This window comes from Amblyraja radiata, chromosome 6 (assembly GCF_010909765.2).
Source record: "Amblyraja radiata isolate CabotCenter1 chromosome 6, sAmbRad1.1.pri, whole genome shotgun sequence".
In the NCBI taxonomy this organism is placed as follows: Eukaryota; Metazoa; Chordata; class Chondrichthyes; order Rajiformes; family Rajidae; genus Amblyraja; species Amblyraja radiata.
The window spans coordinates 46,574,368-46,591,182 of NC_045961.1; the positions used below are offsets into that span (position 1 = coordinate 46,574,368).

General features: G+C 41.8%; 1 protein-coding gene across 3 annotated transcripts in view; it reads left to right on the top strand.

Annotated features, from left to right (window-relative positions):
* Nucleotides 1–16,815, top strand: part of cul5 (cullin 5) — a 62,983-nt gene that overhangs the window by 16,246 nt on the left and 29,922 nt on the right. For 2 of the 3 annotated variants that reach the window (XM_033022698.1, XM_033022697.1), the window contains exons 2-8: nucleotides 1,020–1,129; nucleotides 5,479–5,578; nucleotides 8,100–8,276; nucleotides 10,774–10,915; nucleotides 11,496–11,641; nucleotides 13,995–14,075; nucleotides 15,093–15,186. In XM_033022698.1, coding sequence (XP_032878589.1) covers nucleotides 1,020–1,129; nucleotides 5,479–5,578; nucleotides 8,100–8,276; nucleotides 10,774–10,915; nucleotides 11,496–11,641; nucleotides 13,995–14,075; nucleotides 15,093–15,186 — 850 coding nt within the window. Of the gene's footprint in view, nucleotides 1–1,019; nucleotides 1,130–5,478; nucleotides 5,579–8,099; nucleotides 8,277–10,773; nucleotides 10,916–11,495; nucleotides 11,642–13,994; nucleotides 14,076–15,092; nucleotides 15,187–16,815 lie in introns of those variants that run through there. The other variant, XM_033022699.1, reaches the window with a different exon arrangement.

The following is a 16,815-nucleotide window of genomic DNA, read 5'->3' on the forward strand; positions in this document are numbered from 1 at the left end:
CTTCCTTTTTTAAATAGTAGTATTACATTTGCCACCCTCCAATGTGTAGAAATTGCTCCAGATCGTAAAGATATTGTCAAGGTGACCACCGATGCATCCAGTATTTCTCGGGTTGTTTAGGTTTATTATTGTCCCCTGTACCGAGCTACAGTCTCGTATTTTGAAATATAATTTGGATTTCTAGCTTTGTGGTCTGCAGGATAGTTGCGGATAAAGAATGACAACTCGTGAAATATTTATCTTTTTAACAATTGCACCGCGTTACGTACCATGGAGATATTGAATCTAAATATGAACATGTTTTTCCTGACGCATTGGATTTATATTTTCAGCTACACAGGATTAGAGGAAAAAAATTACAGAGAGGGTAAGACCACAATAGTATCTGATTTATAAATCCATTTTATCTGATCTCTGGGGTTGTCCGAAGTATCAACCAATGACTGTGCACTGACTGCATCTATAAACCTTCAAATAGAACTATTAAAGCTTTAACATCTATCAGAACTGGATCAATGGAATTTCTCTGTTCAGCTTGAACCAATATCACCATTATCATTCTAATATGGAAGCAAGAGTGTCAATGTTGCTGCAGGGTATCATTTGATGCTATAAATAGCCATTAACAATAACACGTTGCAACAATAATATTTCAATTGTCACAAAGTACTTCAGAGGAAAAAAAATACCAATGCAAAATGGGAAGGTTGGGAGGCATAAGGAGAGTTTTTTAATTTGAGAATGAGATGGATAGAAGGATAATTAATTAAGTTGGGAATTCCAGAGAATGGGATATAAATGGCTTAAGGCAGAAGAAATGGTTGTTGGGGCCAAAGATTAATGATTAATATGTAAGAAGGAACTGCAGATGCTGGTTTAAACTGAAGATAGACACAAAAAGCTGAAGTAACTGGCAGCATCTCTGGAGAGAAGGAATGGGTGACGTTTTGGGTCGAGACCCTTCTTCAGACTGGTGATGATTAATGCCGCTCATGCTCATTTTCTTTAATTTCTTACAGAATAAAGGCTCCCTCCAGTTTGAGGACAAATGGGATCTTATGCGCCCCATTGTCCTAAAGCTGTTACGGCAGGAATCTGTGACGAAGCAGCAGTGGTTTGACTTATTTTCGTAAGTACTTCTCTAATTTATTTGAGACAGTGAAGGCATTGGACAGCATTTTCTGTTTGCATACGAGGTAACACAAGTTTAGTGGGGCTACATTTGTGCGTGACTGTGGCAAGCCCATGACCCACGTCAATTTCTTAGATTAAGGATTATATATATTTGTGTTGATGGGTTATCTATGTCTTGGTGGAAGGGAGTGGTGAAAATGCGATCAGATTGAAATTACTGTTTTGGGTCTGGAATGGTAGCTGTTCAGTGAAACTGTTTACCTCAGGAAGACGGGAAGCCCCTGCGTTTAGATGACAAATTTGAACTTTTATAGTCATGTAGTACAGACACGGGACCTTCGGCCCAACTTCTTCATGCTGACCAAGATGCCCTATCTAAGCTGGTCCCATTTGCCCGTATTTGGCTCGTATCCCTCTAAACCTTTGGAGAAAAGGAATAGGTGACGTTTTGAGGCGGAATCCTTTTTCAGCCGAAGAAGAGTTCCGACACAAAACATTACCCATTCCTTTTCTCCAGGGATGCTGCCTGACCCACTGAGTTAAAGCAACACTTTGTGCATACCTTCGGTATAAACCAGCATCTGCAGTTCCTTTCTACACATTCCCTCTAAATCGTTCCTATTTATTTATTTGTCTAAGTGTCTTTTAAATGCTGTTACACTACCTGCCTCAACTATCTACTCTGGCAGCTCGTTCCATTTCTGTGTGAAAATGTTGCCCCTTAAGTTCCCATTAATTATTTTCCCTCTCACATTAAACCTGTGTCCTCTGGTTTATTCCCTTCATAATTGTATATACCTCGATAAGATCACCCTTAACCTGCTGCACTCCAAGGAATAAAGTCCTAGCCTACTCAATCCTTCCCTATGACTCAGGCCCTCGCGCCCTGGCAACATCCTTGTAAATCTTCTTTGCACTCTTTCCAGTGCAGAATTTTAAATTTTGTGGATCATAACTTGTAATTGTTTTGTAATTTAAGCATCCAGACTTGCTGTGGTGCAAATAAAGCATAGTAATGATTATATTTCTGTTAGTACATTGACTGTACACGTGCAGCCATTAAGGAATTCTACCATTGCTTCTGACTTGAATCCTGACGGGTGATCATGCTGCTTTTCATTTCCGACTTCCTCCCACTCTTTTTAAAGTTGTGCCAAAGAGAAGCGTTTTTGGACTTTTTTTGATAGATGATTTTCCAGCTATTTAAAATGAATGATAATACAGGTGCACAACCTTTTATCCAAAGATCCAAATAACGAAAACCTCCGAATAGCGGACATTTTTTTCGGTCCTTGAAGAAAGGTCCTTGAAAACGTTCACCGAGGGCGGCCCGCAGAGGTGACAGCGGAACCTCCGGTCGGTCCTCGAAGAAAGGGGAACTAAATCCCCATTCATAAAAGAGAAGGTGAGGGTATATTGCGCGGGAGGGTTAATAATTGACAATATGCTGCTGCCTGCCCGCTGAGTTAAAAAGTTCCCACGGTAGACTCACGATACACAGTGTATCGTGAGTCTTGCGTGGGAACTTTTTAACTCAGCGGGCAGGCAGCAGCAGATTGTCGCTCCCTTCAGTTTCACCCCACCTACACCCCTCTGCTTCCCAGCTGGAGACGTCAGGACCACCAGAAGCCGTTCCCCGATGGGCCGCTACGGCGACAAGTGGCAGTTCGCCCACAGCCCGAGCTGTGCCCCCTCATCGGGACACCGACCCCCAGGCCCACTGCAAACACGGAGATCCCAGATCAGCAACTCCAGCCCAGCCCCGTTCCAACTCCAGAGGAACACGCTCCCCGTATGGGCAGAAGCTGATGGTGTGCAAGGGACGTCTTGTTCTTGGGGTCGCGCAGCTCGGGCTGTGGGCGAACTGCCACTTGTCGCCGTAGCGGCCCATCGGGGAGCGGATTCCTCTGGAGTTGGAGGGGGAGGGGGGTATTGTGCTGTTTGATCGCCCCCTACTATCCCAGGGACAGGGAGACAGGACGTTCACCGAGGGCGGCCCGCAGAGGTGACAGCGGAACCTCCGGTCAGTCCTCGAAGAAAGGGGAACTAAATCCCCATTCATAAAAGAGAAGGTGAGGGTACATTGCGCGGGAGAGTAGGAATCCCAAGACAAAGTTGAGTGAGCGTTCACCGAGGGTGGCCCGCAGAGGTGACAGCGGAACCTCCGGTTGGTCCTGGAAGAAAGGGGAACTAAATCCCCTTCATAAAAGAGAAGTGGAGGGTATATTGCCCGGGAGGGTATATCGCCTACCTGGAAGAAACCGGACATTTTTACCAGGATGTCGTCTGCACACCAAAGCTCACGTTTGGCGCTAAACATGGCACGCCAAAGCTCACGTTTGGCGCCAAACGCACGTCGCCTCTGCTGCACACGGATATAAGAGTGTGAAAATGTCGCCTTAGGCCGCCTAAGGGCATGTAGCCCCGCTAGGGTGACATGAGTGCTAGAGGTGATTCAATGCTGCGGTCACATTTACAAATTCAGGAATTCATTCAACACACTGCATTTCATACAGACAATTCTGCAAGAAAAAACTACATTGAAGACTCAAACTCGCGACCGAGGAACTGCCGGGATCAAGGCGCAAACTCGCGACCTTGCGGATATGAGCCGAGCACTCTACCACTGAGCCAGCCATTAAAATCTACGCTAAAAAATTTCCATTCCGAAGGCCGACAAATTCCGAATTACGAAATGTGTCTGTTCCCAAGGCTTTCGGATAAAAGGTTGTGCACCTGTATTATGCATTGCCCTCAATAAATGGGCAGATCTCTGATACAAGTTGTAATCTGAAAAAAACTGATCAATAAATGTTTGTGGATTGAATCTTATCATTCCAAAGTTTATACACTCCATGCTTTCTTATATTGGAATAATATTCTCTGACTTCATTGCCCACAGTGCATTCTAATAGACTTTATGAGCAGAATAAATGTGGTGAGAGTAAATCTCCATTTGGAAGTTGTGTAATATTATTTGATGTTATGTGTACTCAGTCAGCTCACTTGGGAAAGTTTCATCAAATAACAAGTCATTTTAAATAGATAAAATTGTATAACTTTAAGTGGACAAGGTAATAGAGGAGATGATTAATTCTCAGCATAAAATGTGAGAAGATACCTAATTTTATTGTAGGTCCTTTTGATGGAATGTGAAACAAAACAATTGTGAAAGGTTTTCATCTTGAAGAATATCATTTGTGGTCACTTATTTGTTCAGTCAGGTGCAGATGAAGGTTTCCAAATTCTTTAGTGCCTTTTTGGTTAAATTCACATAACTGCAATTTGTTTCTATTTCAGTTGTGCGTCATCCTAAGAAATTAAATATGAAATGTAATTCATGCTGCCTTGAGTTAGTTTCCATTGTGAATCTTTACCTGACGTGAACTGGACAATTAGCTTAAAATTGACAGGATTCATAGTCTGGTATTTTGCATTGGTAATAATGACAAATCTTCCAAAACTTTATGGAGTGAATAAGTGTACAATTAAACATGAGAATTCAGTAATAGTTTCATGATTCCCAGCTACACTTCAAAATGTACCTTTTTTTTAACACGATCATCAGTGTATTCTAGGGAAATTATTGATCTGGTGAACTTTCAGCATTTACAATTTGTTCTTGCTGGGAAATAACTTGAAAATATTATGTTTTGTTCATTAGCTATGAGTTTGTTTCTAGTCTCTTGGGTATAATTCTGTCTGACAAAATACTCTGGGCCTGAAAATAAGTTTCATGGTGCAATTTCCTAGGAGAAATGCTGCAAAGAATAACTGATTTGAAAATAATTATGTTATAAAAATGTTTGTAATGCTTCATTTTCTACCTTTTCACGTTTATGTCTGATCTTTATTTTATGCTCCTTGTAAGATTAAAATATTGTACTTTTTGCATGATTGGTTAGCTGTCAGAAAATTCTTCAATGGGATTGGATGCTCGACCTGTTTGATATCATGATCGCTGAATACCTGTAGTCTCTTTTTGACTGAAGGTCTGAAAGAGAAATTCCACACCATAAAAAGAGTGTTGTGTGCAGCTTTCTTTGCTTCAGACTTCAAAGACTAATGTTATCACTTTATCGTTGACTGCCCAATTCAAGTTGCAGGTGATTTGTACATTGTAGTTCAGACTGCAAAGGCAAACATCATTAGTTTTAATTCATGGGAGATTCTATTTTTCTGTTTAATTCAGCCTTGTCATGTAAAATTAAAAAATGCAGTAAAACCAAGGTTCGCACATATTAAACTTTTTTTTCTAGATATATTGTGCTAGAATTTAATTGAAGTTAAAATCTCCCACATTTTGTAGAATTCTGCATTGTAAGTAATGTTGTTATTTTATAGAGATGTTCATGCTGTCTGTTTGTGGGATGATAAAGGTCCAGCAAAAATTCATCAGGCACTCAAGGAAGATATTTTAGATTTTATCAAACAAGCTCAAGCTGTAAGTTTGTTAGTTTTTTTTTAGAACGCTACATTATTAATATAAAACAAGCAATATGATACAGGTCCTCCATAGATTTTCCGGCGCCCTTCGTTCCAGAACCTTTATGCATTATCTGTTTTGACGGATCAACAGAGGTCACTGTCTCCGAGAGGAGTTGAATGGCCTGCCTAGGCCGCAGAGAAGCTGAGATAGCAGCCTGCAAAGTCAGCCTTGGAAGTCGTTTATGGGAACGGATCTGCCGGCTATGGCTGGGTCAGAGTTCCAGAGCCCCAGCTGCATAGGGCTAATTCGACCTGCCAATTGGCAGCGTATGTCGGCTATGGGAACGGATCTGCCAGCTCCAGCTGGGCTGACGTTCCAGTTCCGGCCGCAGGGGGCAAATTCGCTGATTATTGGCTGATTATGTCCTGATAAGGTTGAGATCGGCCACATCACCCAGCCTAGGCGCCAAATTCTATGAATGACGGGGGGATTTCAAGTGCGCTCTCGTAATTTTGTCCGGATTAAAGGAAATGCCGGACCACTAGTTTCCGGAAAATCGGTGGTGGACCTGTACTTTATCATCTTTATACTACTTCTACTTAATGTCGCATTGAAATTTTGAGGAATACTTAAAACTTAACATTTTTTACTGAGCTACTAAGATCGCTATTTAATATGCTTTTGCATTTGTACTAAAATATGCAACAGCAGCAATTAAAATTTGCTGTCACACGAATAATATCCAGATAGGCCAGCGTTTTTTTTATGGTTTACTGTGTATAGCAACATGGAAGGAGGTCATTGGCTCAAGGAGACCCAACTGACACCCTCGTGAGCAATTTTGCCAGTCCCATTCTTCCTCTTACTGCCCTGAAGCATGCTCATTCTTGCAAGCCCATCAACTCCCTTTTTTTTTTTTTTTAAATGTCCCATTCCCATAATGACTTTTCTGTCCTGGGCCTCCTCCACTGTCAGAATGAGGTCACAGGCAAATTGGAGGAACAGCACCTCATATTTCACTTGGGCAACGGTATGAACGTTATCTCTCTAATTTCAAGTAACCCCTGCATTACCCCTCTTCTCCCGCTCCCCCCTACACCACCCTAGTTGTCCATCCACTGTCTGCATCCTTTTATTCCTCTGATATCGCCTCTTCTCCAGCCAACAATGGGCTATTGTGGGCTCCAGTCTTCCTTGGTCATCTGTTGCCGGTCCTGATTTACTCTGGCCTTTTCCTACTTTTCAGTCCCTCTGCCTCTACTTTCACTCTTTCTAACCCAAAACATCACCCTTTTTCTCCAAAGATGCTGCCTGACCCACTGAGTTACTCATCACCTTTTTGATTCTCTTGTCACTGGCCTATGCCAAGAGGAAATTTATAATAGCTAATCTTTGGGATGTTGGAGGAAACTGGGCAAAATGTATAAACCCTGGAGGTGGTACCTGAGGTCAGGATGAAACTGACTCTTTGGAACCACAAGACGGCAACACTAACTGCTGTGCCTTGGTACTACCCTTACATTTTCAATATCTGGGAATTTTCTTGTTACTCTATTAATTTCTGTTTTTGATATTTCTGGCAAATGATAGATTTGGTTACATTTCATCAATACAAATGTATACTTAAGGTGAGCAGACATCTTTCCAGATCATCAGGGACATATACTGGAATGCAAATTTAACAACTTTTGGAGCAGTTGTTTAAACGGTGCAAATGTAGGCACATTCATGAATACTTAACATGGTTAATGATTACTGTTGTGGGGTAAAAGAGCGGGCATACCCAGCTGATAATTCCTAAGCAAATTACAATCATTTCTAAATATTGTTTGTAAAATAGTATCTCTTGTTGCTATAATATCTATACGATCTTGAATAATTTTTCTCTAAACAATTTGGTCTTTTAAATTCACAACACACATGCTTGTCATAAATTGCCCAAATCAGAGAAGGCACAAAATGTGTTGCATTATTCATGACCTATGTAAACTATTATGCTCTAATTTAGCAATTATAGGATCTTTTCCTTGTGCATCTTGGTTCTTTCAGAGCACAAGCTAAAAGTATTTGTTCTGTTTTTCTGATTAAAATTTGTTGCAAGTAAAAACTGGGGGGGGGGGGGGAACAGAATCGATAGACGCTCACCCGAATGCTTTGTGTTTATATCCTCAACCTTTCCTATAAACGGTTCCCTCCCTGACCATCATTTGTGCCCCACCTCTCTGTCTCTGATCTCCAATTTTGGGATCTTGATTATAAACTAGATTATAATTTCTTCCTTGTCTCACTCCTCAATAATATTTGTTTGCATTTCCAACCTTGTCTTTCCTATATAGAGAAACTGTCAATCTCGAAATATTTAAGAACAAGGCTTTTTGTTGTTGTAATTGTATTAGGAACGGGTTATACGGCAGCTAACTCTGTGTTGATGCAATATGCCTCCTCTATAAAACACAGTTTTGCTTCTAGTTAAACTTTATTCATCAACTATTTATGCTTGTTCTGATGTAAAAGCTAACTCTGTTTCCTTTTGCAGAGGGTGTTAAGCCACCAAGATGATACTGCTTTATTGAAAGCCTACATTGCAGAATGGCGGAAGTTCTTCACACAATGTGACATTTTACCCAAGCCTTTCTGTCAATTAGAAATTACGTTAATGGGCAAACAGGGTAGTAATAAGAAATCCAATGTGGAGGATAGTATTGTACGAAAGGTAGGTGGATGGGAATTTAATGTTTTAAATATGTTCTTTCCTAAAGGTCATAAATTTAAAAATCAAACTGCTTCAATGGAACACAGCTCTGCTATAGTTGCAGAAAAATGCAGCACCGTAGGATGACTGCAGCAGTCTTCTCCCCAAAATCCTGCATATTCATTTTTGAATACCTTTCCAGTTCACTCTTAAATGCAACAATTGAAGGAAAGGAGGGGTTCTGTCACTAGAAAGATGGCCCGTATTGCGATTTTCCCGAAAAAAAGAAACCGTGTCACCTGCGACAAGAAACAATTGAATAAAATGCATTTTGTTGATTTATTTCCCTTTTCACATAAAATCTGGGAGAGTGGATTGGTTACTTGGACCAAAGATGTCCGTTACACTGCTAGGTAATCCACTAATTGTCATTGGTTTCTTGTATCTCATGCACTTTTTCTACCAATTGTTACATTTTTAGGTAGTTTTTTTTGTTGTTCTTTGATATTCAGGTACCTCTGGATATGTCTTCCTTTTCCCCTTAAAACGTCACCGAGGTAGAATAATGAACCTGTAAAAGTTTCCTTAACTAGCCTGTAGAATGTAAAATATTACTTGCTATGCCCCCCACTGGTGGTGTAGATAAATGATGAGACAGTTTAATCTTTTCTATTATATTGACAAAGCCAAAAAGCAAGATTTTTCAAGAATGTAGCAAGTACATCAGCACTGAATTAAATTTTAAACAGTATACGATATAATTATATGCAAAGCTTTAGAGGTAATAATGAACAATTAAGACACATCTTAACTGATTAATTGGGCAGGGTTTTGTGGGGATATGCAACTTGCTTTCCTGTGCATTTTTAATTGAAAATGAAAGACATGAACTTCCTGGCAGTTTACTCATTAGAAATTCTACGTGTTGAGACCAGTGGTCGACTGCGCTTACTGTTGGTAAATCCACACAGACTGCCCCAGGTTAGGTGGGATTGCCAGTGTATTTTAATTTTACATTGTTTGAGTTATATAGATAATTTTATGTTTTAAATTTAATTTTTTTAATTAATAGCTTTGAAATGTTTCCGAGCATCAAGCTGGGTGGTGGGAAAGGCTTATCAGGTCATTACATTTAGGGTAGTTGAGCGCTGCATTCTCTTACCCCCACTACCTTTAGGATAGAATTTACGCATGGGTCCTGCCTCAGCAGAGGGCATTACTGAGGTTGGAGCTGCTTTCTTTGAGAGGGCTTTGGGGAAAATGCTGAAGATTGGTTGGGTGACCACAAAAATCCCAGCAATAATTTTTATATTTGAACTAGACCAACGCAAGGTTCCACCACTCACCCGTTCCCCCAACGCAAGAAGTTCCCCCAATGCAATATTGCACCACTCATGCATAGCCCCCAACTGCGCAGGCGCGGCTCATTTCTCCTCATCCCCCAGCCTCTTCAATCCCTAGAGAGGGAGAGGGGGGTAGAGAGGGAGGGGGGGGGGGTAGATAGGGAGGGGGGGTAGAGGGAAGGGTGGTAGAGAGCGAGGGTCGGTAGAGGGGGAGGGGTAGAGAGGGATGGGGCGAGGGAGGGTATAGAGAGGGTGGGAGTGAGGGAAGATAGGGAGGGGGCAACTCCCTCCTCCACCACTCACCATCTACCTCCTCCACACTCCCCCTCCCATCTCCCTCTACCACCCCACTCCCTACCCCATCTCCCTCCTCCTCATTTCCGTCATCCTCCTCCCCTCACTCCCATTCTCTGACCCAGGACCTACCCAGGTCGTAGAGCAGCGCCGGGGCCTGGAACATGGCTTGATTCTCGTACCCAGCCTGGTCCTGGCTGTAGACTCCAGCCGTCAGCTCGGCCGCTGCTTGGGCTCCAGTGCAGGCACCGACTTCATCTCCGGGCTCGTCCCTGACCCCGGACCCGGGCTCGTCCCTGACCCCGGACCCGGGCTCATCCCTGACCCCGGACCCAGGCTTGTCCTTGGTTCCAGCGGCGGCTTCTTTCTCGGCCCCGGTCACGGTCCCATCCCAAGCCCCGGGCTCAGCTGTCACTCCAGTTCGAGCTCCAGGCTTGACTCCAGACAGGGCTCACAGCACCACCCTCGCTACCAGGTGTCAAGTGTCGGGCGCCGGCAGCCACCGCGACTCACCGAGAGCGCTGGAGTGCCCCTCCCTCCTGGAGTGTCCCGTCCTGCCTTGCAAGTGCATTGTGACTTCACTCGGGTTTTTTTTTCCAGAAATGGGTGAGTTTTTGGGGCTGTTTTAAAATTTAAAGGATTAATATCATCGGAAATATAGGTGGGAATGTGACGGTAAGATGTTTATCGCCACAACGGGGAAACATCTGAGTAGGGTATGTGAAAATGGGAAGGCTGTGACCTAGCATTTGGAAGAAGATAGGAAAAACAGATTGACACATCATCGGCACAAACACAAACAACAGGAAGAGTTTTAGTATTATAGAGATAGGCAAGAAAAGCTTTCTTTTCTTCACCACTGAATGTTTTAATGCTTTCAGCTTATGCTGGACACCTGGAATGAGTCAATCTTTTCGAACATTAAGAATCGTCTTCAAGATAGTGCAATGAAGCTAGTTCATGCTGAACGTCTAGGAGAAGCCTTTGACTCACAACTGGTCATTGGAGTCAGAGAAAGTTACGGTAAGATTATGTAAAGTAGCTTTCCTGATTAGACGGTGAAACCAAAAACTGGTAAGTTGATGAACAGAACTGGGAAGGAATTAAATGTTAATTTGGTCATAAATTGTATGATTCGTATGTATTTGGAGAGAAATCTGTTATTTTTTTATTTCATTGTGGCATTCTAACCATAGGCTTTATTTTCCTGCAAATTTGTTTAAATTAATGTTTTTAAATATGGTTATTCAGTTATTTAACTTTAACATACACTTAAAAATACATTTTCATTTGTTGAGAAATGATTTGTGCGTAAATTAAATACTTGCTGTAGTTAACACTTGCTCACACCTAAACACACAGAAACGCTGACGAAATTGCAGACATTTGTTGTAACTGGGTTTGAAAGCTGAGGTTATAAATGGTTGAAGAAATTTTGACAGCAACCACAAATTCTATGACCAGATTCTTTTGCAAGTTGCAAATCTGTGCATGATTAAGAAAGATCGGGCAATGTTCTGCATTTGTAATTTGTTTACGGTTCAGTTTTAGCAAGTATTTTGCAACATTTTCCCTCACCAGGTTTGTTTTTCTCCAATTGCAGTCAACCTGTGTTCAAATCCAGAAGACAAGCTTCAGATTTATCGTGATAATTTTGAAAAGGCTTATTTAGATTCGACTGAGCGATTCTACAGGACGCAGGCCCCATCTTATTTGCAACAAAATGGTGTACAAAATTACATGAAATATGTAAGTTTAGAAACAGTAAAATATCAATACAGGTGGTTCCAGGTAAAGGGTTCTGTTTTTACAGACACCTATTAGTTGATTTTTGTCCCTAAGTTGGAAAATACACAAAAATCACTCTATTGTGACCATAGTGTATTATATTGAAAGACATCAAAAGCACATGACAGATAAGAAAGAATAATGGTTAGAAGTGAGAGAGATAGGAAACAAGTTCTGTCATTTGTAGGAATGAACATATGTACATGCGTTGAAGTTTGGAATTTACTAATACTATGGGAGATTGTTCTGATGTAGGGGTGTCCATAAGTTGGGTATTCGTAACCTGAGAATGGCCTGTGCGTATCCATGCAGTAATGGTGTACTTTTATGTTTTGCTTTATTGTTACATGTGCCAGAGTACAGAGAAAAGCTTTGTTTTGCATGCTTTCCAATCAGATCAGACATACATAAATACGGTCAAGTCAAACTCAAGTACATTAGGTAGAGTACATTGGGGGGGATGTCAGCTCCCCCACGCTGGCGACCGGACCCTGGGTCAGGGCTGGTCAAGCCTCTGCATCATTGGAGTTCCCGTCTTGGCCTCTCCCGAGACTACGAGCCCTTGATGGTAAAGTCCGCAGGCCGTGGTTGGAGCGAACCCAGGCAAGGGATCGGCTCCAATGTTAAGTCCACGCCCCGCGGACTTACGGGGGTGTGAGTAACCACCTGGGACGCCTCACGATTGGCAGCCCCGCCAACAGTCTGTCTGTTCTTTCGTCTTTTTTTAATTTTTAGTGTGTGTTAAAAGTTTGTGTAAATGTTCGCCGGTTTGTTTTATGTGGGGGAGGTTTGTTTTATGTGGGGGGAAACATTTTTCAGTTTCTTACCTTGCCGGAGATGCTATTTTTATTTTTCTGGAACGCATCTCTGATCGCTCTGCGGCCTACCATCGATGGAGCTGGAGGCCCCCCTCGGACTGACTTTGAGCCCCACGTGGACAACATCGGAGCCGATCCCTTGCCTGGGATCGCTCCATCCGTGGCCTGCGGCCTTTACCATCAAGGGCTAGCAGTCTCGGGAGAGGCCTAGTCGGGAGCTCCAACGATGCAGAGGCTCAGGGTCCAATGGCTGGCGCGGGGGAGCTGACATACCCCCGATGCGGGAGTTGATCGCCCCGATGCGGAGGGCCCAAACGCCGGCTACGGGAGTCCAGATCGTCCTGTCAACGGAAGGCTCGAGGCCCCCGGCCGCGGGTGAACATAGAAGGGAAGATATTTGAACTTTTTTTAGCCTTCCACCACAGTAAGGAATGTGGAGGGGTCACTGGTGGATGTTTATGTGAAAATGTATTTTGTGTGTTCCGTTGCTTTTTATTTGTATGACTGACTTGGTAAATGAAATTCCTCGTATGTTGTAAAACATACTTGGCTAATAAAGTATTATTGTGATTGTGAGTAAAGGGGAAGATAGTAGAGAATATAGTGCTCAGCATTGAAGTGCACCAGTTTCAAAGTTCAATGACCACAATGGGGTAGAGGTGAATCGGACTGTACACAAGCTTATGGAAGGACTGTTCTGAAGCTTAATAACGGGGAAAAAGCTCTTTCTGGGTCTGCTGGTGCACGCTTTCAAGCTTCTGTATCTCCTGCTTGATGGAAGAGAGGGTGGAACAAGTCTTTGATCTTGTTGGCTGTTTTCTGAGGCAGTGCACAATGTAGCTGAAGTCAATGGGGGGTGTCAGGTCTGTGTGAGGAACTGTATGATGTACATCCACAATGCTATTTTTTTACGGTCTTGGGCAGAGCTGTTCAAAAAACAGGCCGTGATAGCCCCGAGCCACCAGCATCGATGGATACGGGGCCACGCAGGTGGTTGCCAAACTTCGACTGGAAGCTAGTCATGGAACTCGCATGGAGTGGGTCTGAGGCTCACCATCCACTCGCTCCTAAAGACACAGAACTGGAAGGAAGAGAGAGTTGGACTGGCTGATGCTGGACAAAGGGCCAAGAGGAGGAGGTCCAAGGGGGGTCTAAACTCCCACACCTTCAAGCTCAGCTGTGGGAGGCGACCCCCGGGGCATGAAGGCTGAAAGACCAGATAGGGGAGGGACGGCTCTCTGGCGAACTGTATGAGGGGGAGAGGTGGTCGTTCTGCCGAGAACAAAGGAGGACCCAGCAGGGTTGGCCGCCGAGAATAAGGAGGAACCATCGGGACTATAATGAGTACTTTGTAGCTTTGTCAGCACCAGATACGTGGCGACGCTTTGCATAGATGTGTATTGTAAAACAAAGAATTTCACTATGCCTAGGTACATGTGACAATAAAGTATCATTGAAAATTGACCTGTTTAATACAAGCAAAATTGCTTTTACAGGCAGATGCTAAATTAAAAGAAGAGGAAAAGAGAGCACTTCGATATTTGGAAACCAGACGAGAATGCAACTCGGTTCAGGCTGTAAGTTTTTCTTATGAAAGTTCTACAAATTGTGCATTTTGGGGACGGTGGTGGATGCTGCATGGGTGGAGGGGGAAGATTTAACTCTGCCCATCCCTATGTTCTGCTTATCCTTCTTCCCCTATTTTGTTTGGGATCAGTCTATGCTGCCAGACATTTTGACTTCAAACCACCCTTTAAAAATTCTTGCTGATCTCTGGGGAGAATGATTATTTGAGAAGATACAAAGCAAAATCAATTATCTCTCCAACGGATGAGATATGTTGCCTTGGTCACACTCATTTGTCTTGTATTAGAAAGTGCGCGTTCTCGATCTTTGTGCATAGTAGGTAAACGTGAAATTTGAATTTAATGGTGAGATAAATAGCCATTGTTCAAATATTCAAAATATCTCTGGGACACAAATATTTGGCCCAAATAAAATTAAGATTACATGTACTGCAACTCTATTTCTGTTTGTTATTTTGCAAAATCCGTGATTTGGTTGCATTAAAAGGAACATTCACAATCACGGATATTTAGTTACGAAAATAAATTAGGATAATTTTATTTGAATATTGAATTAATGGCTTGAATGGTATTGGTGAATTCAACGACATTTGGCTAGAGAATCCTAGATCTGTTGAAATGAATATTGGGGAGGGGGGTCATTTTTATTTCTGTTTAGAGATATGATTTACTAATTTCTTCATATGAAGTAAGTAATTTCTGATCTTTAACATCCCTCTTTCAAGTTTGTATGAATTTGTAATAACATGATCTTTCTTTTTAAATTATTCTTTAAGATTTTCATAGATCATAGGATCATACGTGATAGCAGAATTAGGTCATTCGGCCCATCAAGTCTACTACGCCATTCAATCATGGCTGATCTATCCCTCCTAACCCCATTCTCCTGTCTTCTCCTCATAACCTCTGACACATAGATATATAAATGCCATTGTAATTTATTTACTGATTCTAATGAGGAAGGCATTATTCTTGTAAAGGACTCTGATTGTAAGAGTTTTATTTCAGCTCATGGAGTGCTGTGTGAATGCTCTGGTGACTTCTTTTAAAGAGACGATTCTTGCTGAATGCCCAGGCATGATCAAACGCAATGAGACAGACAGTAAGTTTGTTTGGTTTATGGAGTTAACTGTTTGCACTAATGAAGTAATTAATTGTAATTATATATATTTCTCCTTTATGACATAAGATCATAATTCATAGAAGCAGAATGAGGCCACTTGGCCCATTGAGTCTCTGCTGCCATTCGAACTTGGCTGAAGTATTTTTTTTCCTCTCAAACCCCATTCGCTGCCTTCTCATTGTGACCTCTGACATCCTTACCAATCAACCTCCGCTACAAAAATACCCAATGACTTGGCCTCCACTGCTGTCTGTGGCAATGAATTCCACAGATTCACTACCCTCTTGTTAAAGAAATTCTTCCTTAGCTCAATTCTTAAGGTATGACCTTTAATTCTGGTACCATCTGGTCTTGGATTCTCCCACTACTGGGAATATCCTCTCCCCATCCACCCTATCTAGGCTTCTCGTTATTCGGTAGGTTTCAATGAGATCCCTCTTCATCCTGAACTCCAGAGCCATTAAACGCTCAATCAACACCAGGATCAAATGGCTTGAAGATGATTCTCCTATCATTTCAGTTTCAATTGAAATCCAATCCTTCAGCTGAAATGCTTCTTAATTTTTGCATGTGTAAATACAACTCAGTCTATGCTTCATGCTCAAAATCTTCTTCCTGTAGTCAAACCTCACAGTAGTGTGGGCTTCAATGCACTTTGTAGATTGTTCTGACAAAGAGCAATTTAGTTTTTAGGATTTTCTCCATTTTGTGTTAGCTTTTTCCCTCTGTTTCATTTGTTTCCCGTTTTAGCTATACATATTTTCTGGGTCAGGACGTATTGCTGAATATTTACTATTCTTCCATTTCTGAAGCAGAATTCTGCAAAGAATATACTTCATAACTTACCAAAAAAGATTAAGGTCTTTTACATCAGGAGTGACTATCATAGTACATTCTAGAAGTTCACACTTTCAAACTAAAGCCTATTCAATAAGTGTAGGGAGCAACTGCAGATGCTGGTTTTCATCAAAGATCGACACAAAATGCTGGAGCAACTCAGCGGGACAGGCAACATCTCTGGAGAGAAGAAATGAATAACTTATTGAATAAGTTATAGATGGTTTCAGTAGGCCTGCCCATTTTATACATCCTAAAATATGTAACTGTATCTTGCATACGTGTTGGAGTCCATTTGCCACCCGTTGAAGAAAAAGTACCTTTGCTTGGCCCACTGAAAATATCATGCCTTTGGATATGAATTACTCAACCATGCAAAATGCTGCATAATGTCCTTGACTGTCAGTTCCAAAGACGGAGAGCGCACCTACACCCATGCATCCAGTTTGTTAATGGCTACTGTTTTGCCTCCAAATTAATTCAATCCAAACTATTTCTGATGTACAGAACTAATATGTAAAAATAAATATAATCTTGACTATATGGATTATATTGTGTCTAATCTTGATTAAAACAGCATAATGGCAGTGAATTGTCAACTCGATCAAGTCATGGAATTTTATTTTCAAAAACTCAACAGATGGCAAAGCTAGTTGTAAGAATGTTGTGGCAATGGTTTTCTGCATAACCAAATACTGAAATAACCAAAATGAGGCAATATTCCATACTTTACGGAATCCTTGTTGTGTTTGACAGAAATTTCTATAGAAT